General features: G+C 43.1%; 1 protein-coding gene across 1 annotated transcript; it reads right to left on the reverse strand.

Moving 5' to 3' along the window:
- Positions 1–988: 988 nt before the first annotated feature.
- Positions 989–3,819, reverse strand: FOXQ1 (forkhead box Q1). Its single transcript, XM_034067550.1, has one exon. It carries the CDS (start codon positions 3,039–3,041, stop codon positions 1,815–1,817), a length of 1,227 nt encoding a protein of 408 aa, XP_033923441.1. The 5' UTR covers positions 3,042–3,819; the 3' UTR covers positions 989–1,814.
- Positions 3,820–22,240: the final 18,421 nt, after the last annotated feature.

Below are 22,240 nucleotides of genomic sequence, written 5' to 3' on the forward strand. Positions count from 1 at the left end.
AAAAGACAACCAGCGCCCCAAATGCCGCTTGTCACCGTTTGTTTAGGTGATCTGTGCTTACAGAAGACTTGGAGGGGAAAAGAACCCGCCTGTTGCTATCCTTTTCTAATTAAAACAAACGAACAAACAAGCCCTGAGTTATCATTTCGGAGTTTGTTTAAAGCTCATCGAGCCCGGGGACGCTACTGAATTGTAATTCAGTACCACTGGCAGTTAAAACCCCATCCTTTCCTTTTTCCGACTCAGTCTTCCTGAGGCTTTCCTCATCACTTCTGACAGGACAAATCAGCCTTAACATAACACATATGTAAGCTGCTTATGACCAGCACATATTCGAGAACATATCACCCTGCCGAAGTTCCGCCCACTTTAGGGGCCAGTGGGGCTGCCTCCGCCGGGAGTAGTTGGAGCCCGGTCCTAACAAGAACCTTCGGGAAGCGGGTTTTCTTTGGATCGACGGGTAACAACAGGATTACATTTCGCCTGCTGTCCTTCGGGGAAAAAAATGGGGAAAAAAAAGGAAAAAAGAAGAAAATACTACTAATAATAAACAAGGCAGGCAGATGCTCAGGACTTCCGCAGGCTGCCCCTAAGTCGGGCAACCTGCCGGCAAATCCGCCTGCCTGAGGCTCGCCAGCCTTTCTGATGGGCTTGAGCACCGGCGGGAGCCCTGATTTGATTCGAGGAATTGCAAAGGACTTCCAAAAAACCTGGCGACAGCCCAGGGGGAGGAGGAGAACATCTCTCATCTCCTGCAGTCAAAACAAGGTGGGCCCGTTCGTGGCCCAGCTCCCCGCATGAGGAGGATGCAGGACGGATGGGGAGGAGCGGGAGGGCGGCCCTGCTGTTCCGCAGCCCGAGCACTCCCCGGGCAAGGCGATCAGTAGGCTCCCCTCCCTCCACGCCAGCAAAGATACCACGCTCTGCTCCTTATTAATTACCGTCTTTATTTAGGGGGGGGGGGCAGCTTTTATTCAGGGGAGAGGAGAAAGAAAAAAAAAACAGAAGGGGGAAAGAGGGTGGTCGAGCGTCAATAAAATGCACACGCACGTACATTATATACAAACACAAAAATACGAAAACCAAAATTACTCTTCTCTTTCCAGTAGCGGCGGTCTTGGCCTTAAATGTACAACGCCAACCAGCACAGGAGGCAACGCCTGACATTTCTTTGAGCCCTTGCCCCATTCCGCCCCCCAACCTCCCAGAACAATAATTAATTAAAAAAGCTGCACTCTCTTTGTGTTAAAAACACTACTTTTATAAATAACTTAATGTTCTCCCTTCCCACGAAATGCTAGTTGCCGGAGAGGAGAAAAGGTTTCTTTTGGCACAGTGATGCATTGCTTTGCAGTACAGACCTACGGCTCTGCAGCAGCCCCCGGCCCCCTCTCTTTCTCGCACCGGCAGGAGCCCCCCGCCCCTCCGGCCAAACCCCCAGGCGCACAGCGCACCCCTGAGCGGCTGCCCAAGGCTTTGGTGGCAGGAGGTGCAGGGGCAAACGGGAGGGTGGCGAGCAAGTGGCGAGGGAGTGGCCGAAGTCAAGTAGTCTCAACGAACAGTAAGAAGCACTTGAGGCTCATGGCTATGTCCAAACCGACAGTTGTTTGGGGATTTTCTGATTTTTTTTTTCCTCCTTTTTTTTTTTTTGGTTTAAGTTAACCCCACTGTCATGTCACTAAGGCACAGTCACCGAGGCTTTTGCTTGGAGGCTTTGGTCGCCTCTGGAGTTAAAGTGCGGGATCCAGAGCCTCCTCCTTCCCCCCTCCCCGCCTCCCCGGGCGGGCCCCTCGCAGGGGAGAAGGGGGGCTCCGTCAAGCCAGGGGGGTCTCTACAGCGTACGGGTGGAACGCGGCCGAGCCCCCCGCCGCCGCCGGCTGCAGCGGCCCAGCGAGCCGGAGGGGCCCGTAGAGCGGGGAACCGGGCGGCGGCCCCCGCCCGCCCTTGGGGAGGCCGACGGGGAAGAGCGGCGCCCGGGGCCGCTCCGCCGGCGTTGGCTCGCCCTGGGACAGCGCCTGCCGGCCGCCCCCCAGCAGCAGTGGCGACGGCGGCTCGCCCAGCCCGTAGGCGCAGAGCTGCAGGAGCCCTCCGCCGTACAGGGCAGCGGCTGCGGACGGGGGCTGCGCGGCAGGTGGGTAGGGGAGCAGCGGGTAGGGGCCGGGCAGCAGGTGCGGGGCCGCGGGCGGCGCCGGCCAGAGGAGGCGGGCGGGCCTCGGCGGCGGCTGCTGCTGGGCGGCGCGGGGCCCCGCCGGCCGCCGCAGCAGGCTCTCGATGGCGAAGGAGCTGGAGAACTTGGTGCCGCTGCCGCCCGCCGCCGCCCCGCCGCTCGCCGTTGCTGCTTCCTTGGCTGCGGTGCCCGGCCCGCAGTTGCAGGGCGAGGAGGCGCAGCAGCACCGCGGGGATCCGCCGGGGGACGCGGCGCCCGTTCCGGCCGCCTCCTGCGGCGGCGGTGGGGCGGCGGCGGGGCGGGCGGGCTGCGGCGGCGGGGCGGCGCGGCTGAGGCGCTTGCGGCGGCGGCGGAAGACGCCGTCGGCGAAGGTGTACTCGCTGCTGGGGTTGAGCATCCAGTAGTTGTCCTTGCCCCAGGGCCGCGCCGGGTCGCGCAGCACCTTGACGAAGCAGTCGTTGAGGGAGAGGTTGTGGCGCACCGAGTTGCGCCAGCCAGTGTAGGCGCCGCGGAAGAAGGGGAAGCGGCTCATCAGGTAGTCGTTGATCTCGGCTAGGGTGAGGCGGCCGCCGGCCGAGTCGCGGATAGCCATGGCGATCAGCGCGATATAGGAATAGGGTGGCTTCGGCCGCCGCGTGTAGGGCTTCCCCTTGCCGCTCTCGCCCGGAGGCGGCTGCTGCGGCTGCGAGGCGGGGGGTGGTGGCGGGGGTTGCCCTGGCCGCCCGGCCCCGCCACCAGGGCTATTAGCGGCGCAGTCACCGTCCGAGCCCAGCTCGCTCTCAGCCGGCGCCGGGGAGAGGGAGCCGCTACCTTCCTGATCGCTGCCGGCGCTCAGCTTGTCCTCGTAGTGCTGCGAGAACACCTCCAGCTTCATGGCGGCGGTGCCGGCGGCCCCCCCGCACCCGGCGGCTCCGCTGAGCGGGAGCGACCCCTGTCCGTCGGCGCGGCCTCAAGGGGCGGCGAGGAGCAGCTAGGTGACCCGCGGGGGGTTGCACCCGCCCCGGCGTGGACAGCTCCGCGGTGGCAGGCAGCACAGGGCAGCGGGGCTCCGCGCCCGCCTCACCCGGCCGCCCGGGATAGCTGGCAGGCGACTGGACCTTTCCCTCCCGGGGGACGCCGAGGACAGGCGTCGGTACCCTGCCGCCTGCGGCGGCGAGGCGGAGAACGGGGCGCTTCCTCCGGCTTCCACCTCCTTCTCCCCCACCGGGGCGCTCGCTCTCTTTCCGCCCCCGTTTGTCCTTCTCGGTCGTTACGCCAGCTGCTTCATGGGTCGGAGGAGAGGGGCGAAGAGGTCCCTGCGGTGCCGGAGAGAGCAGGAGAGTGCTGGAGCAGTTTCCTCTCTGGGTCCCCCCTCGCCTGGTACTCCTCAGGACGCTGCCGATGTTACCGTCCGGCGCTTCTCCGGCGCAGGGAGTTCTCTGGGGACGTCCTGTCTCTCCGGCTTCGGCCCCGTCAGTGCCGGGACGCCGGGCTGACTTCTCGCTGAGGCACGGGCAGCAGCAGGGTTATTAGGGTTATTAGTGTTATTGTCATTATCTCTCCCTTCCCCTGTGGTTCTGTGCCTCTCCACCACTTTCAGACCAGCCCATTATAACGCCGGCGAGAGGCGGAGCCAGGACAAAGATCTGAAAGGGTGGTGGGTGGAGAAGCAAGGTAGCAAAGGTGGGTATGCGCTAATAAGCGCTATCAGAACTGTAATTAGCTGAGATGACAGCGTGGTCTTGTTGGAAAGTTATTTTACGAAACTTGTTTGTATTTTCTCCTGCCAGGTCCCTCCCCTTCCCGGGCATTTCGAATGAAGCCGCAGTTCGGCACGACTTCGTAGAGCCGGGCCCGCCTCCCAGGTGTAAACTGCCGAATGACTTATAGGTGGCAGAGCAGAACCTGTTACATGCAGTGATTTATTTTAATAGTGCTGTATATAGCAACAAGTTGTAATGTGACAGCTCAACAACCTGTTGGAAAATAATGCACGGCTTCGCAGTTTTGAATTCCTAATGATTTATGTAGTCTGACAATGTTGTTTCAGTCCTGGCCCCTCGTCCTTTCTGTCATGACCATACCTGGTGCAGGGATGAAATGGGAACAGGTAGGCAATACGATGAGCTTTGCTAGGAGAAAATTAGTAGAAACCTTAACCTTAGTTTTAAGTGTGTTAATGTGTATATAGTAGCATTGCTTCATTTCTTTTGAATGATGTGTTTGTAGCTTCTTTGACACTGGCACTCTCCAATAAAATCTTTTACTGTGATTGTTTTTATCTATTTATTTAACAGCTATGGTGCTTTAACGTTTCTTTGCACATTATGGATCTATAGATTTTCAATAAAACCTGAGACAAAAGTGTTATGTAAGCTCACCTGGACAATTTTCTTTAGTCATGATTTTGGGGGTTGGTTTTTTAGGTTTAAATTATCAGGGTCTTACCCTCCAGAGATTTTGCATCCTTCCATAGTATGCTGGTGAGAACAGCTCAGTGAAGAAAGCCATACAGCAATAGCTTCTCTGAAAACTCCCTCTTCACTCCTATGCTGCTCGCTGTTTAAAGTCAATTGCAAAACACCATTTGACTTCATGTGGCAGTAGTGCTAGCGTCTGCAAAACAGTAACAAAACAAAAACATCAGCAGAAATCTAGTGTGGTGCTTATATTTTATTTCTCATATATACACTTTGAATTTTGTGTCCTGGAGTAAGAGTAGGATTGCCCCATATTTTCCAAAAGCAGTCTTTCTAAATCAGACCTTATTTTAGGATAAATACTTAATGCATAGTTGCTCTGGTTAGGACTACACCGTTGTGGTCTGGCTCTTCAAGAGTGTTGGAGAGGAACATGAAAAAAGGTTTAAAGAACCAACAGAAGAAACAAAGAGCACTGTTTTCTGTCTCAGTCTTTCTTGAGCAGAATATACCTTCCCACACACCTCCATTTTGTTTCAATGCATTGTCATTTCTTCCATCTGTGTGAGTTTTAAATAGTAAATACTGAACAAGGAGAGGTTCTTCTGTTCTTCTGGTCATACTCTTCCTAACCTTAATGATAATGGGCTTGATGTCTTCCTGTTCTCACTAAAGCTGTACCAGTTCAGAAACTCTGGCAATTCAGAAAGACAAAAGTAAGAGGAGGGAGACCTCTCTTGGTTCCTTGTTGTTGTTGTCTCCATGTAATGTAAACTGAGATCTTTCAGTAAAGGGTTGCGTTAGCTGTAGGTGCCAATGTTTATGTTTAAGGGTATGGGAAAAAGCTATCATTCCTTCCAAAACTTGTATTTTCTAAGATGATGCCAATGGTGAGGGTAGGTTTTTTCCTCTTCCTGCTTTTGTTGTAAATAGCAGTGAAGTAGTGATGATTTGCTAGCTTACCTTTGATGTTTATTTTATTACCGTTCCACTATTTGTGTGGAAAATGTACACATTGTCTCTTATCTGTATTCAAAGAACTTAAAAAGTCATTCAAATGCTGTAGGTAAACATGTCAGACATAACAGAAGCTTTTTCACAGCCATACTTCAAGACTAGGAGTGGATGGCAAAGCTGGTTTTGCAAGATTTAAAACGGGACAGAAGCTTGTGCTCAAAATAATACAAAGATAGCTATTAGCAGATGGGAGCAGGGATCCTTTCTAAGATCAGCGCTGACTCTTGTTGTGGCTCAGGGCCCCTTTGCTGCCTCTGATCAAGTGCCTGTTGTAAACTGGTCTTTGAAATCTGTGGTGGCTCTTACCTGAGAAAACAAATGAAGGTGCTGATGTGAAGGACTGTGCATGGTTTAAATAGAGCCTTCTTGGCCTGAGTGAGAGCGGTGTCAAGTCTGTTGCTATTGCTACCCATGAAACAACGAGCAAAGTTGTAAGAAGTGTCGAAACAGTCCAACTGTTCCCATCTCTCACCACTGAGAGTATATGTAACCTCAAGTCTTTTCCTGCTATAGTTTTTTAAAAGGCACAGTATCGCCTTCAGGTTTATAAAGATTAACACAATCATCGGAAAAACTGATTCTGTTAAGTAAACTTCACATCAAAAGCACTTTGATGTGCTGTATTATAGTAGAGCCAAACACTCCACCCCCATCACCCAAGTAAAACCTCCAAAAACTTCTAGTGAAGCAATGTCAAGAAAAAAATCTTTGTTCTGAAATGAAATGTCTCTTCCTTTTTAAAGCAGCAGAGCAGGATTTTTTTTTGATGTATGACCCCCCACTTTTCCTACCTAAAACAGTACCTAGCAAAGACAAAGGGGAGAAATGTGAATGGTTGCTTGAAAATGACGCACTCAACTTTGCTGCCCATTTTCTGTAGTATTTGACTCATTTAATTCAGAAATAGTAAGAGTGTGCCAATGGTTATTTGGAGATAGAGCAGTGTGGTCCTTTGCAGTTTGCTCAAGCTATGAATTCTAAATATATTCCTTACTAAATGTAGCAAAATGCTGCACTGCCTGGTGGTTGTGGATATATTTTTGGTTGATCCAGTTCTAACAGAATGTCTCCATGGTATTTTAAATCATGATTTGCTTTAACATTTCAGAAAACATCATGCAAAGGTGTATCATGCTATGGTCTTACTTGAATTTTAGTTATTTAATTTTATTTTTCATCCAGTCCTTTCTTAGCATCTTTTCTGCCTTCTGTCCTTCCACACTGCTACTTAGATAAGAGAGGGCTTCCACATAAGATCATATAGGCACAACTGGTCAATGAAAGTCTGTCTGTGGTGACTGGGAAGGCCCTATAGTTACTGGTAGGCAAGCTTATTTGTACATCTGAGATGTCTGGCACACCAGCTGGACAGAACGCTTCATCATCTCTTCCTCCTGTAGCAAGCTCCAGGAGTGTGCTGCCTTGCCAGGGATGATGAAATTGGACAATGCAACACACTACATGAGCAACCACAGACCAGTTCAAAGAGTTCTCTTTGGATGGGCTGCTCACAGCAAGAGATGTGCCTAGCATGCATAAAATGAAATACAGACTCTGTGAAGGTTGGCTAATTGAACTATGTATATTTTTATAGTTAAAGGAAATCCAGCTAGAGACTGAGCTGTAAGAAAGGAGCTTAGTGGAAATTCATTTAAACCTTGAGAAGAAGTATTTGATCACTGAAGCAGAATGCATGTTTCCGTGAATTTCCACGTTGGAACTCTACAGGTTTGCACTTTTGCACAAGGACAGCCAATCCCTGTGGGCAGAGTTTTTCTTGTATTTTTGGCAGGTAATAAGAGCTGAATTTACAATGGGGAGTTCCATTTCAGCTTTGTTTTATGAAGCCTTTATTTTCTTGGGAGCTGTAGTTCAGAATGAAATTTTCCCATGCTGAGATCTTACTATCACTTCTTTTCTGTGCCCACTTCATGTCCCATAAAGAAAGTCTATAAGCAAATTTCTTTTCTCCAGTGTACTAGATTGTAACAGATTTTGGCAGGGACAAGTTTTCTCCTGTAAAAGAGATGACATTACTGCTGTTTTTACTAATTCTTAGTACCAGAGAAATAATTCCTGGTTCCTACACCATCCTTTCTATCCGGATATCTCAGAACAATCTGATTTTATAGGCAGAAAGGAGTGAAAAGGAATCCTCCTGAAAATCATTTGGGAAGTTGGTTGCAACCCTGTCTGCAGAACTGAGCTGTTCAGAGTCCTTGTCCTGTACTGTGTCCATTGAGGTATCCACCATGACGCCTTATGAGATGGGTTATGCCATTTAGAAAGGAGCTGTCAAAATGGATATTGCTCTGTCCTGAGACTCACATAATTTACGTCTGATTCTCTCTTTTTACTAGCTCTATGTTAAGCCTCAATAGCTTGAATGGAGCTCCACACCATCATAAGATGAACCTCTCTGGAATATATTGCAGGTCTGCAGTCTGAGAAAGTACAGGACATAAAAGAGTGCAGGGTAAGGAGTGAGGTTAAGGCAACACAATATTTACAATGTATTTTGTGATGACTTAATTTAGTAACTGTTCCCATAGGCTTTCTCATAGCTGTTTACCTCGTTTCATGTAACTGCACCAAGAGAGAGAAAGTTCAAATGGTGATGGACTTGGGTCCGTCATCAAGGGAATTATTCTTACAGGAACAAAAAAATGGTATTGGAAGGCAGCACAGGTATTGATAAGTTTGGATGTAATTGTTAGGACAGAATTGCTTGCTAAGAGACAGGCTTCACCACAATTAGAAGTTATGTTGTGTTATGTTTGTTATGAAGTTATGATGCAGAAGCCATTTGGTGAAATTCTGTGGCTCTCTGCCAGGAACAGAGAATGTTTCTTGCTACTGGTGCCAAGCAAACTTAAAAAGAAACCATCATAGCTTGTAATTGCTGGTGCCAGACCAAATATCTGTTGGCGCCAAACTTGGTATTGATGCCAGAGGCTTGCTATCACTGGCCCATGATATGAGGAAACTTTTGTCTGAGCTGTTACAATATCCTCTTACTGCCTTGAAGTCCATGCATTGATGGAGCAGAGTGGACAACTTTGTAAGAGAAGTACAGTAAAATTAACTGAGAGCTAAAGGTTTTGAATGTGTGATGGAGAGTCGTTGAACTTTGCTAGCCCTTCCTGGAGTACACCTAAGTCAACTCAAAACCACATACATTTTACATGGGTAAACAAGTGACTAGAGATATGAAAGATATGTTTCCATTCAACTAAGTTAAAGTACTATTTATAGCACTGTGGATTAACAAGTGAATTACTTTGCCAATAATATTCCAGTTGAACAGCAGAAAGCATTCAACGTTCTTCTGGGCTGATTTTTTTTTCTTTGTTGTTGCTTTGTTTTCAGAAAGCTATTTCTGGTTGGAATCCCATGATTTAAATAAACATTAGCCAAATTTATGAATAAATAATGGTGAAAAAAAATAGTTTCTGCTTTTTTCCCAAAGACCAAGTCAACTGCTTTATAATAGGTGCAGGCACCTGATGGACAGGTCTTCCTGTTGTTGGCAGGATTTGGCATTAACTTCCCCAGATTATGTTTCTTGTGTGTGTTCTTCATTTTCTGTTTTCCCCTTTCCTTCCCTGCTTCAGTTCTAAATCATCTGCTGTTGAGTAATTTTGATATAAACCTCTATCCCCTGGACAGCTCCAGAACATCACTGGGATCTTTGCAGGTCTAGTCTGTGCTGCTGCTTTCTTACTTCTGGGACAGGTAGCATAGTTACACTGAGGGCACATCTATTACAGTACTGCAGGGTGGCCTCCAAACTGTGTTCCAGAAATCAGCTGTGTTTTCAACATTGTCAGATGGCAGAGAAATGCAGTAAAAGCTTGAGGAGCTGGTTCTTCAGCTGCTGCAGATTTGACAAAATCATTAGTTTTGTTGAGTTGCATGGGTTGAGTATCTCATCTCCTGTTCCTGGACGAGTTCTTAAGGGATTAGCTGAGTTTCAGTCTCTTGAAGGTGTGTGCAAACATACTGTTGCCTCAGAGACGTGAAGTTTCTTCCCTAAAGATGTCAAAGTGCTTTGTGCAGAGGGTGTTGCTATTTCTGTTCAGTAAGTAAAGTTTTGCAGGTTTTAAATGTCTTGACCAAACTTGAATGATCCAAGCTGGGAATAGGACATGGGTTTCCCAATTCTTCCACTATTGCTCTGCCTATTAACTTAGTTGTTTCCCTGAACCTTTACATAGACTTGAGTAGATTAATAATTAACCTCCAAGTGGGGCACTTTGAAGCAAATGTAAAATGAAACCAAACACTTGTCTTGGTTTTTAGTCATACCAGATTTGCAAGTAGGGTGTGTTTAAATGATGCAGGTAGATAAAGTCTTGTTAATTTAGATTACAGTAAAAGTCAGTGCCTTATCAAAGCAAGTGACTAATTAGGAAAACTATTACCTTTTGGAAAAGAAACAGTCAAACTATCACTCAAAATTATTTTAACTAATTGAACAGGACCAGTATTTATGCTGAATAAAGGCTCGTGCCACTGCTGGAGAAAGGAACAAAACTGAGAGCTTTTCCCAGGAATTGCCAGTGTTCTCAATTTTTTTTTATGATTTTGTTTTTAGAAACTTAACAGTACTTTTCATCAGTGTGTAAATATGGGGAGGGAGGGGAGTCCTGTGAGTCATCAGGGAGCCAAACTTACAGGATTTAAGTGAAGAGCTGCAGCATTTGCATTAAATATACTGTCTTCAGTCTCTTCACCTTACCAAGCCAACAGGACAGGAAAGTGCTTGTGAATGGTTTGAAATGACCTCGTGAATCTCAGGTCTGTAATAACTGTGATCGGGCATTTGAGAACCTGCAGGGGTGGAAACACTAGGACAAATTCATGGTGTGAAAAGAAAGATTACGATCAGACTGTTTTTATGTTCAGACAGATACATGCAATTGTGAAGAATCATTAAATAACTGTTAACCACACCTGCATAGAGCCTCTGGCAATGCTGGCTTATACAGAATCTCAAGAACTGCCATGTGCCTGACATCATACCTTTGCAAGGAAAGAAGTCCTGGGTTTTAGCCCAAGACTGGTAAGTAAAACATAGTCCAAAGACTTGAGCCAGTTTAGTGTCTGTTAGTGATTTTATGCTGGGTCACACCCAGTACCTTCTCCCCTGTAAATCTGTCAGTAGTCCTGATTTGTTTGATTAAGACCAGGTCTTACTAAACATCTCAGAATCTGCTTTAATGCAATGGCTACTTATCTATAAGTCAGTCAGGGCTGTGAGGAGGGAATAAGTATGCATGTGCCAGGGGAGCTTAGCACAAACAGTATCTTGACTTCTCTGGGCTTGTAATCACTGCTGTGACACAAAGCTGCTTGTTTGGGTTACTTTTTACATGGATCATTTTCTTTTATAAAAACATTGGGGCTTTTCGACATTTTTTCATGATGGAAATGACTTTTCTGAACCTTTTTATTTTTCATTGTAAAAACAAAAAAACAAAGAGAAGCCTATAGGGAAGGGGAGCAAGCAGGATAAATGTAGCAAAGGAAAAGGAAAAGGGAATTAGAACAAAGTTGAGATGAAGAAGATGGAGATGTAGAGAAAATTGGAGTAGATAGCTCTAACCAAGAGCACATTGCAGAGCAGTTCTACTAAGACTCTAGAAAATTTCCAGGATGCTCAAAGACCTCTTATTTGGCTGCTTCTGCTGGTGGAATTTTTTTGGCCTGCTCACTTATACAGCTTTCCTGAGGCTAGGGAGTTCTCTGGGTTTTCATTTCCCATGGTCCTTTTGGAAGCAATCTTCTTTCATTTGCACTTTCTCTCTTGGAGTATGTCTCTTTCTAACTGCAATTTCTGTACAAAATCTCCCCCCCACTACTCCCGCACAATGAAAATCTCCAGCAACTGTGAAGAACAGGAGATTCTGAAGCAGAAACAGGGCATGAATGATGTACAGAGGGCTTTTCAAGAAGATAGAATAATATTTCAAAGTTTTGCAGACTTCAGTATTCCTGTCAGAGAAGTGTCTGGCACTTGACATTGATAGATTGGGCTACGGAGATATTTACTTATCACTTACAAGAGTCCTTCTTCATAACTTGATTTATTTAAGCCGTACAGGTTTGGAAGACAGTCCATTTTTACTTTCTCCAGTTGAGATAGAGTCAATGCCAAGAAACTTAGCAAAGCACAAGATATATTAAAACTTTTAAGAGTTATGAAAGTGTTGTGGGAAAAATGCCCTCCCACCATGCTACTTGAAATACCCATCAATTCCCTGTAAGTAAATCTTGGTTACTTGGAAAGAGTTTATTTTGAAGGTAGGATATGAAATAGTAGACCCTGTGCCCTCTTATCCCCACTTTCGCCTTTAAGTGCACTATCATTAAAAGTTGGCTCCTTGATGAAGCTGGGCGTAGTCAAGTGCAGAGGCAAACTGAATAGGTAGGGCCTTCACTCCAGTGGGCCTGAATTCAAGCCTTCAAAACTTTGGCCAGACTCATAACTATTCACAGTTGAGACTTTAATTAAATGGTGTTGGATATGAGAGTTAAGTGTGGAAACTCTGTATTCTATTATACTAGCTCATGTTGCCGAAAGAAATAGAGCTGTGCTTCTTGATTGAAGAGACAGAGCTAAGTGAATAATTCGCAACAAATAATTAATCTAAATGTTTCTAAATGTTTCTTACAGAATCTGATTATGGTTGAGAAAGATCCCTATTTATTATTGCTATGGGACTCCCTTTCACAAGGGGAAAGTTTATTTATATAAGATTAATGGGTTGAGGTATAGACTTGCAAGTTCTTCCTGAGTCATCAGACCCAGAAAACATGTATTTTATATTAAGGTTAATACAATCTTCCAAGCGAAAGCATTTATGAGTGTACTTTAACTGATGGGTATATGATGACTGACATTCCAAAACCTCTTCTGCAAACACCTACGCTGGCATACTTTTATACATAGGAGTAATCCTAATTAATTTGAGAAAATTACTCTTGTGCATGAATGTATTCATTAGTATTTGAAACATCACAGTCTTAGTATGGTGAGTCTTGGAGATACAATCTTAATCTTACACTTAAAGATGCCCGCAATGTCCCATCCAGTCTTTATGGCTATCTTAGCACTAGTAAATAAAGCAGGCCAGCACCCAGTCTTTGCCCCTATGGGCTTCTGTCCATATGGCTATATTCTCTTCCTTCCAAAGAAGTGGCCTTATCTGTACTGTCTAGAGGGAACTGTCCTTTGTCCATGTTATCTCCTGAACCATGCCTAAGTGTTGTGTGAGAAAGTACTAAGTTATAGGGGAAAGCCCATGTCGGGAAGCTTGTTGCTTAGTTCAACAGCGTGGATAATAACATGCCATTTCTTGAGTCCAAGTCCTGGTTCCTTTTAGTTTGCAAATTCATGATAAAACATTTCACATCTTGAAGCTTTGATAAGGTGCTATTGGGCTCATCTGTTCTTTACAGGGAGCAGCAGCGCTGTTGGTTTGTTGGTATCTTCGGCAGTATACTTTTTGGGATGTGTTGGCTGGGTTTCTGTTCCAGTGAGGCTGAATAATTTTGCCCAATAGCACTGCAGGGAAACTTTCTCAGTGTGTTGTGAGTTCTCCCTTCCAGATGTAAGATCTGTTGACAGCATAAGTATACATACATTATATATATTAATAAACACCATTTCAGTCTGACACAAGAAAACTGTTGGCTAAGGTATTAAAAAGTGGGAAAGTTATAGCACCAAGGAGGGTGGCTTTATTTTGAGAAGGCAGAGAAATTCATAGGCAAGAAGAAAAGAAAACCTATGAACTGAAGTCATAGTACTGATTTTGAACTGAAAATTTGCACCTTTAATTCCTAAATATGTAGATTCTGCTTTGCAAATAGTAAATTCTCAGGGTTGCTGCCTGAAATTGTAAATGCTTGCATATGTTGTCACACCAGGGAATTGTCATCACCTCATCCCAAAGCAGGTGCTTGTAGTACCTGAAGTGATTTGCATTTTGCAGTGCCTATATCTGTTAGCTGAAAGGAAGCCTAAGGCTTACAGGTGATCACCTGGGATGTATTACAGAGCTCCAGAAGTATTTAAGGTGAATTCCAGCATGCTTATCTTTTCTTAGGAAGCACCTAAAATGGAGGCATACCAGTTTTTGGTGTTCAAGATACTCTGCTTAATGGAGATTGCTTACGTAAGGTAGTTGTATAAAAAGAAGCTAGTTTTGTCATTAATCAAACTTCATCCCAAAGTTAACACAAAATTGTATATAGTGGGCTGCAGCAAAGCTCTGTATAAGGTGAGAGGGATCGACTCTCACTCTTTACTGCTTAGAAGCTCTGCACACTAGTTTCCACCTCAAGCATTCAGTTATCCTTTTCTTTTGCATGGCTACCAGTTGCTTCTTGTTCTTCCTCATGTGACTTGTGCAGGACATTTCACATTAGACTGTTTTGTAACATCTTTCCATGAAATGCTAGAATGTTAATGCTTGCTCCAGGAAAAGGTGAGTTAATATGTGTTTTTATGTGCCCTGTTGGTTGCCATGCATAATCAATCATATAAAGGTTGTCTTTATTGACACTGAGAGCTTTCCAAAAGTGTTCTTTCCACTGTTAGTGATATGTTGCTTAATGGAGGTGGCTTAATCTTGCCACACTGAGTTTTGCATTGTTTGCATTGCATTGGTTGGTTACCTCTTTCTGTTAACTTTCCGTGTACAATTTAATTAGGTTGTGAATAATAGCACATGTTATCAGATTGCATGGCATTATTAACTTCAGTGAAGTGTTGTGTGATGAGCTAGCTAAAGATCTGGACAATAATTTGTGCGTTCTTCGTATTTAACTGTCTCTGTGCATTTTGGATAAAGATAACTGCCAGCATATATGATTGTAACTCTGTTGCTGAAAGAGGTGTGTCTGTTTATGCCAGTGAGATGCTTGACTGTTGGTATAAATATGATGGCATGGTAATTACTTAGTTACTGGCTGGGTTTAAACCACGACAAGATAAAATAAAGATCAAACTTTTTTTTCCATAGAGCAACTTTTATTATCTTTTTTTATTATACTTTTTTTCTCATACAGAATATTTTTATACCTCTTTTCTTTTCATGTGAAAATGCTAACCCAAGCGTATGATGTTTCAGAGCCAGAAACCCGAGTGAAAAAACTCATAATGCTTTATTTCTGAAAACAATTTGCATGTATTTTTTTCTCATGAGCTATGAGCGTTGTTCTCAGGTGACCTATTATACAAATGACTTATGATTTATTTTGGCCAAAAAACAACAACAAAAACTCCTTTATAATGGCTATAATGCTTATGCTTGATAGTTGTATAAGAAAAAAGGTATGGGTATCCTTTTCTGATTAGATATTGCATATGGAATAAATTAATCTAATGCATGTGTGAATAATAAGGAAAATTGTAAATTTGCCAACAATATCTAGTTTTAAAGCTAGGTTTTCCTATGTATCTGGCAATTGAAGTATATCTAGTCTTATCTTAAAGCAAATAAAATGTACATATAAATAGGAATAAATGAATCACAAATGTATTCAAATGGAAGTTGGCTTTTCGTAGTGAATGGTAATCCATCATTTTCATACTCAATTCTGTTCATGCTTCTCACTTAAAGGTGTATGCAGTATGACACAACCTGTTGTGACTCCCCAGCAAAATGTTGCAATTCATATTGGTCAAAGTATGTAGTATTTCAGAGCTATGCATAATTTGTGATTGCAACAGTCTCAAATAGGATACAAGCAATGGGAGCACATAGAATGTGCTCAGTGTTTCCATCTCATTCATAATTTTGACTCAGCAGTTCTAGCTGATTATTAATAGTTTCTCCAACAAGACTGGATTGACTAAGTGAATTCACTTTAACATATTCACGTGGTTTCATTAACTGTGGCCTATGCAAAAGTGACTGTCTGAATTGGATTCTCTGCACTAATCTTGGTGCCTGTGCTAGTGCTTATTGCATCAAACACCAAAATAAGCAAGAAACAAAGTGGTAAAAAATATTATTTAAACTGGAAGTGAGGCAGAATTCATTAAAAAGAGAATATGCACCATGCTCATTATGGGATTTGCTAATGCTCACAAGTTCTTCCAGCTAAATTTAAGGTATGCAAATGATTATGTACAAGCAGTTATTATTGACAATACTAGTAACTTCAATATTAGAAATAATAGCGATCTGGACTAATTAACTGTTTAGAATTGGATTTTGTAATATTTGCAAGTTTTCTCAGTTTTATGGGAACTAAACAAAACCATCCCCATTGGCTGACACAAAACTCTGTTTGTAGAATATGATTCTGAGTTGGGAGACAAGATTTGAACCAGAATAAAGAAGCACCTGAGAAAGGTTCTGCTTGTGCCAACAAAATGAATGGAGGAATAAAGTCAGCATAAATGTGTCCATTATGTTTTCTCTGTTCATATGAAACCAATATATTCTGGTTGAGTGTAAAAGGCTATTTGAAAGTTTTGTACTGGAAATGCTGTATTTTGGTGGTTCCAAATGGTTCAGGAGGTGATGTTCTTATGTTAATTCTTTTCTGGTTTTCTGATTAGAAAGAAAAAAAATTTATTTACTGGCAAGATTTCTTTTTTATTCCTTCATGGCTGGGGCAGGGGAAGAATAAAAGAAAAGAAATCTTGACCTATCTATAAGCAGAAAGTAGAAGGCAAGCTCATGGGAGCACAGGAACGGGGATCTCGTAACTGTTAACAAATCTGCTCAAAATGGTTTAAGGATGGCAATATTGTGCGTTAGTCTGCAGATTCCAAGGGACCTTGCTCTATCTGTTTGGGCAGTAAGGTGCCATGCACATGAGCCCTATATAAGACATAAAAATAAGTGTGAATGATAGCAATGCAGATAGTATTACTCCTTATAAATAATAATTAATGCTAATTAATGTTGTCTTTGTATGTTGTGGCTTGGATGAAACTCTGGCAAACATGCTGATATGAAATCTCCACCCACAAAGATCTGCTGAAAGAGCAGTATCTGGTGTAAGGGCATCTGCCCTTGTAAATGCAAAGAATACGAAGTTTTTCTAATGACTTTTTTCTTTTCTTTTTTTCCTTTGTAATGTTCTCTCCCTTCTTTGCCCCACCCCCACCCCCAAGATATATCAGGCTTACAGCTTTAGAGTCTGTCTGCATGCAAGGGTCTCTAGGAACTGCAGACATGGAACAAATGCAAGATCAGATCATGTTCCTTATGTAAGCTTATACATAGTATTTCATGTTAACTGAAAATAGCACATGTAATATAATGTTCTCCTATAATACGCACATGAACATGTAGATGCTGATGTACTTGTTCAGGGCAGGCAATGCCCTTTCCTGAATAGGGTGGAGGGCAGCTAAGCCCTGCTGCCTTGGCTGTGCCACAAGATGCAGGAATGCATGCCACACAGACTGGTGCCAATAGGGAGGCTGACGCCTCCTCAGCAGTCCTTGGTAAATCTGTATCTGTACGTGTGCCTGCACATATGCATACTATTTTTCTTCTGTTGCTTCCCTCCCACTCTGAGCTGCCTTCCTTTCCATGCTGCCCTCGAGCCAGGAGGTCAGCACTACCACTTCTTTTTCACCAGTCATGCTTTTCTTTCTATATATTTTCCTCTGATTGTTACTTTCCATCTGTCCAGTGGAGGGGCAGCAAAAGCCATTTGGCTGATTTAATGTTTTTCTGAGAAGCAAAATATAAGACTTAGAAAAATAGGATGCTGATTTTTGCCTTACGGCAAAATGTATTAGGGGAGACATTCTTTTTTTCTTGAGGGAGGAGATTTTTATTACCAGGGAGGGAATTTCCACTAACAGAGCAGTTTTATCTGTGTTCCCCCTGAGACAGCCTGTGTGATATTATGGAGGATCTTGGGCTGAATGACCAATTGCAATCACAAAATCATCCAGCTTCCTAGAGGGAGAGAAAGCGGTTATGTGTGGCCTTGAAAACAAGAAAAAAGAGAGGAGGAAAGTGCCTGGTTGTTCCTGGCTTGGCAGGAAGAGTTGCAGGTTCCCTGGTCACTACATGACTACCAGACACCCTTGCTAAGAGCTGTAGACCCAGCCATTTGCTAGAGCAGCTCTGTGACTCCATCATCTGCCTTGCAGGGGATATATGCTAGAGTAAAGCTGGGCCTATGGAGCTGTGTTAGCTGGCTTTTCAAAGGTATGACATTCAGCTTGCTTGTTTGTTTTTTCACCTCCCACTGGGGGATCAGTTTTATGTTGAGATGACTTGACTCGATACACACCTCCTTAGCAAATATGTTGATTCAACGTTTAGAGGATCATGTTTCTTTGTGGTGCGGAGTTATTTATTACAATATTTGTGGTAGGCTGATGACACTGTTGTGATGATCAAAAAGAGTAAGTTGTGTATTTTTTTAAGAATGTGTTAAACCAGTTCTGTCAAAATAGAGCAGAAAAACACCAGTAATTGTTTAGACAGTTGAAAAGGAGCTATTCCCCACAATTTCTGAAAACACTGCAGGTAATGATTTGACTGAATGTGTATGGAGACCTATACTTACCTCTACATTTCTGAAGCTGAGTGTAGAGTACTATACTTGTTTTGTATAAGTTTGGAATATGAGAAAACTAGAATTTTTCCCTGAACATGCCAAAAAATGTCTGCATAAAGTAGGCTACCTTTAAATGTTCAGATTTCATCTGCTGAACTGCTCTGGCAGGATACATTAGGATAGCAAAACATTAGGATAGCAAAAATGAACTACACTTTTCTTCTTAAACTGAGGAAGCTGGTAGAAGGTGGGCAGGGACCAGGGAGATGGCACAGGTTTTGCCAGTTCAGTGGAAGGTTATTAAGTGGAAATCCTCACAGACCAGCCTGGGACTGATCTTACTTAACATTTTCATTAATGCCTTGGGTGTAGTAGGTTGAAAGCTACTGATGAAATTCTCTGCTGACACAAGGCTAGGAGTCATTGTCAGTGTAGAGATAATGTCCAGTTCTTCCCATACTGGGAGGGTAAGGGCAGGAACAATGAAACAAACTGAAAGTTTAATAGCTGAGAGATTTTGCCTTTAGTAGAAATTGTTGGTCCCTGCAAGCCCATGCAGCATGAGGTGGGAAAGAATGTGGTAGAGAAAGATTTGGATATGCTAATTGACTACAGAATAACTGTGAGCTGCTGGTGTAGTCTGGGAAAAACCAAATAGAAATAGAGTGGTCACTAATGGATAAGGTTTGTAATTAGGAGGTTACTAAAAATGAGATTCTTAATAATCTCCCAGCTGGAGTAGGAAAGGCAGCAAACCTAACTGGAGCTTCATGAACTGATGAACAGGGAGTCCTTCTGACACAGGAGCTAACAGTATCAGGAAAGAGTGTAATGACACAAGGCCAATCCAGACCTTATTTCCAGTGCAAGAGGCGTGTGTGATTTATTTAGTTATACAGTGCTATACAGAGAAAGGGAAATTATTGTAGGCATTGCTGATTAAAATTCTGAAATCCAATAAATAAATTTAATATTGAATGATGTTGTACCATCTTAGTTCTCTTAATTTTCATTAATTTCTCCATGTATGACATATTCTAGACTTTATCCAACTCATTACTTGTAATTGGCCTTGTGTCAACACGATCAGATTGTCTGCCATTAGTGACAGTTGGCTTAATTTAATAATAGTACTTAGCAGTTATGTAGTGCTTTTTCAAATCCCTATTCAAATATTAGTTAATTAGTCATCATGTCAATTACTTTAAATATTATCAGGTCTTTTAAAAAGATGGGTAAGTGGCTGGTCTTATCCATATTTCAGAGATGAAGAAACTGAGACACAGATGAGCACAGTTACATATAGGTATTTCAAAGGTACCTATCATTTCAAGGTCTAACAGGTCTTGTTAGTGCCTGCTGAAGCCAATAGAAGTCATTCTAGAAACTTCAAAAGTTCCCCTTGCTGCCAAATTGGATTATTCTGAAAAGGCCAGCTCTCTAATATTACCTAGTCAGTATAGCATACTTTGAGATCAGTCAATGAAAAGCACATCTGCCCTGGCAGTCAGCACCCTTAGTGTTCCTGCAGAGGATGAACAGAAGCATTCAAAAATGATGAGGTTTGCTCAGTGAGTGAGGTCCTGAGGTGAGGCTCTGGGACTTTTGAGTGCTGTTTTCTAGGAAAGTTATTTAAGAGCTTTAAAATATTGCTAATCTGAGGATGAGATTTTCAGAAGTTCCTAGGTAAGCATCACCTGTTGATTTTTGGAAGGAGTACCCAGCTATTTTGACAGTCCCAGCATATATTTTTCAGTCTATTTAGGCATCCACATGACTTTCAAAACCTAGCCCTGCACTTCAGTGGTACGTGGGAGTTAAAACTCAGGAAAAGCTCAACAGATACTTGCCTGAAAAATTCAAGACTCAGCAACGTGTTTTTTTTTTTATGTTGGTTTTTAAAACCTGAAGCTGTGTGGAGAAGAAAAAAGGAGAAGACAGACAAGAAATCTTAGCCTCAAGTGTAGTGCTAAAGGATCTTGGAAATCCTTTACCTATGAGGTGGCAGGCAGCTTTGTAGTGTCAACTAAATGAGACATACCTGGTCAAACTTTGACCATTTATGTGCAGTCTTATGGTTTAGCTGTGTCCACAGACTAAGGAATGTGCTGTCATGTATATTTATTCAGAGGTATCATTCCTCAAGCAGTTACTATGTTTTGCATAAGAACTATCTGTTTTTGCAAATATTCCCACCCTTTAACTTGTTAGGATTTGTGACAGATAGCATAAACCAAGTGGAAGATCATATGGAAATCAATCTTTTATCAAAATGTATGAATGAATTTTGTTTTTCTTTTAATGTTAATGCTTGCTTTAATCTTATTAGTCAGTAATGCAGTATGCCGCAAGCTTTGAAAGATAATCTTAAATGTGGGCAAGCAGAAGGCAGCATTTTCCTCATTGTCCTGCCACATGCTTTTAAAAGCATGGAAATATTGCAGTAGCAAGAACATACAGAACAATCTATTCTTTGGGTCAAAGCTCTGTGCTGTGCTCACAACTAAAGCTTTTCATGTTTGTTACTTGTTACTCAACCAATCGTGAAATGACAGACATTGTAAGGTAAACCCCTCCTTAGGCTTATGTCTGTAAAGAAAAAGTGATGAGAAAGGGACATGTTCTTCCACATGCTTCAAGATGTCAGATATTATTTGGGCACTGCAGTCAAACCAGTGTGTTTACAACAGATCAAAGAGGTAAAATGAACCAGAGAGAAGTCTGCTGAACCAAGCTCTTTCTACCCACTGGCATGTTAGTGGCATATGTTGCTTAGACTCAGCAATGGGATCAATAGCAATGCAGTAACAAATGGCAGCTGCTGGACTCAGTTTCTGTTTTCGGCTATCCTTCAGTATATAAGGGGTTGTTTCTTTCTGACCTTGTGAATCGTGTTAAGAGCCACAGCTCTGGTTAGCTGCATCTTCCAGGAAAATTAAATCTGAATTGGATCCAGGATGCGTATGGCCACTGGCACCAGCCTCCAGCGTGTGAGCAGAGGGAAGCCTGGCTCTCTTCATCAGGATGCCTGCTTCCTCCCCAGGGCAGCTGTTTCCCCTATTTCCCTTTACTGCTAGCTACAGTGTTTGTGCACCTTTGTTGGTGTTCAGGAGGGTGTTGTGTTTGTGCAGTGGAAATCCAAGATGGCAGATGTGTTCCTTTGTGTCTGCTAGAAGAGTGGCAGCAATGGTCTGACCATGCTGGCAGTTTTATTGCTCTACCACTTCCACCCCTGTTCTTGTCCTAAGCCCTGAAGTAGAGGTGTGCCTTCATCCTTGTAGCTCTATTCAATAACAAAATTCCTCTAGGTGCCTTTACATTTTCTTCTTCCAAATTATATCCATGCAAGTGATTTTTCTGAATGGCTTGGGAAAAACTTAAATCAAGGTTTCATTTTCTCACTCTAATTCTGCTTTTATTAACCATGTGGGATTTGTTTTATCTCCTTATGTGTTTTCTCCATTAGCAATATTGCTTTTCTACTAAAAGACATTTAGAAGGAGACTCTCCCACATGTCACCTAGATACAGTGTATGTTTCAGACCACAACCCTTCCAACCCCCCTTTCACTTCCTCCCTGGGTTCCCATACCTGTGATAAAAGTCCTGACAGAATACCACCAAGCAATTACAGTGGAATTACCTTTTTTCCTTTTTTTGTCAATGTAATGGGCTAAGTATGATCTGAGGGAAAATCATGGCTTTGGTTCATGGCTAGGGCACAAGAGTTCTTCTTAATATGAATTCTTAGTTCTTCCACTCCTTGGCCTAAGCACATCATTTAACTCTGGGCCCCAGTTATCCAGCCTGCAACTTCAGGATAATGGTAAGGATCCATGTTTCCTAAAGCTTAGAATGAAAGTGCAATAGTTGGTTCCTTTTCGAAAAGGAGAAGGAGGTCTCAATCATCTGATCTTTCTAATGACCAGACTTCATGCTGTTAAAAATGGTTGAAATAAGATTTCATCTTATAATAGAAATAAAGTCATGTCATAGATGGAGATGCATAGAAAGGTAGAGATTCTGTCCTTAAAAATGGTGAAGGTAGCAAAATTGCTTTTTAAAAAATCAGCTATTATTCCAAATTGTGCAAAAAAGTGTAAATGGAT

The sequence above is a fragment of the Melopsittacus undulatus genome, chromosome 1 (assembly GCF_012275295.1).
Source record: "Melopsittacus undulatus isolate bMelUnd1 chromosome 1, bMelUnd1.mat.Z, whole genome shotgun sequence".
NCBI lineage: Eukaryota > Metazoa > Chordata > Aves > Psittaciformes > Psittaculidae > Melopsittacus > Melopsittacus undulatus.

What these genes read in the sequence shown, in the direction of transcription:
- FOXQ1 (XM_034067550.1), bottom strand. Translation starts at nt 3,041, where the DNA reads ATGAAGCTGGAGGTGTTCTCGCAGCACTACGAGGACAAGCTGAGCGCC.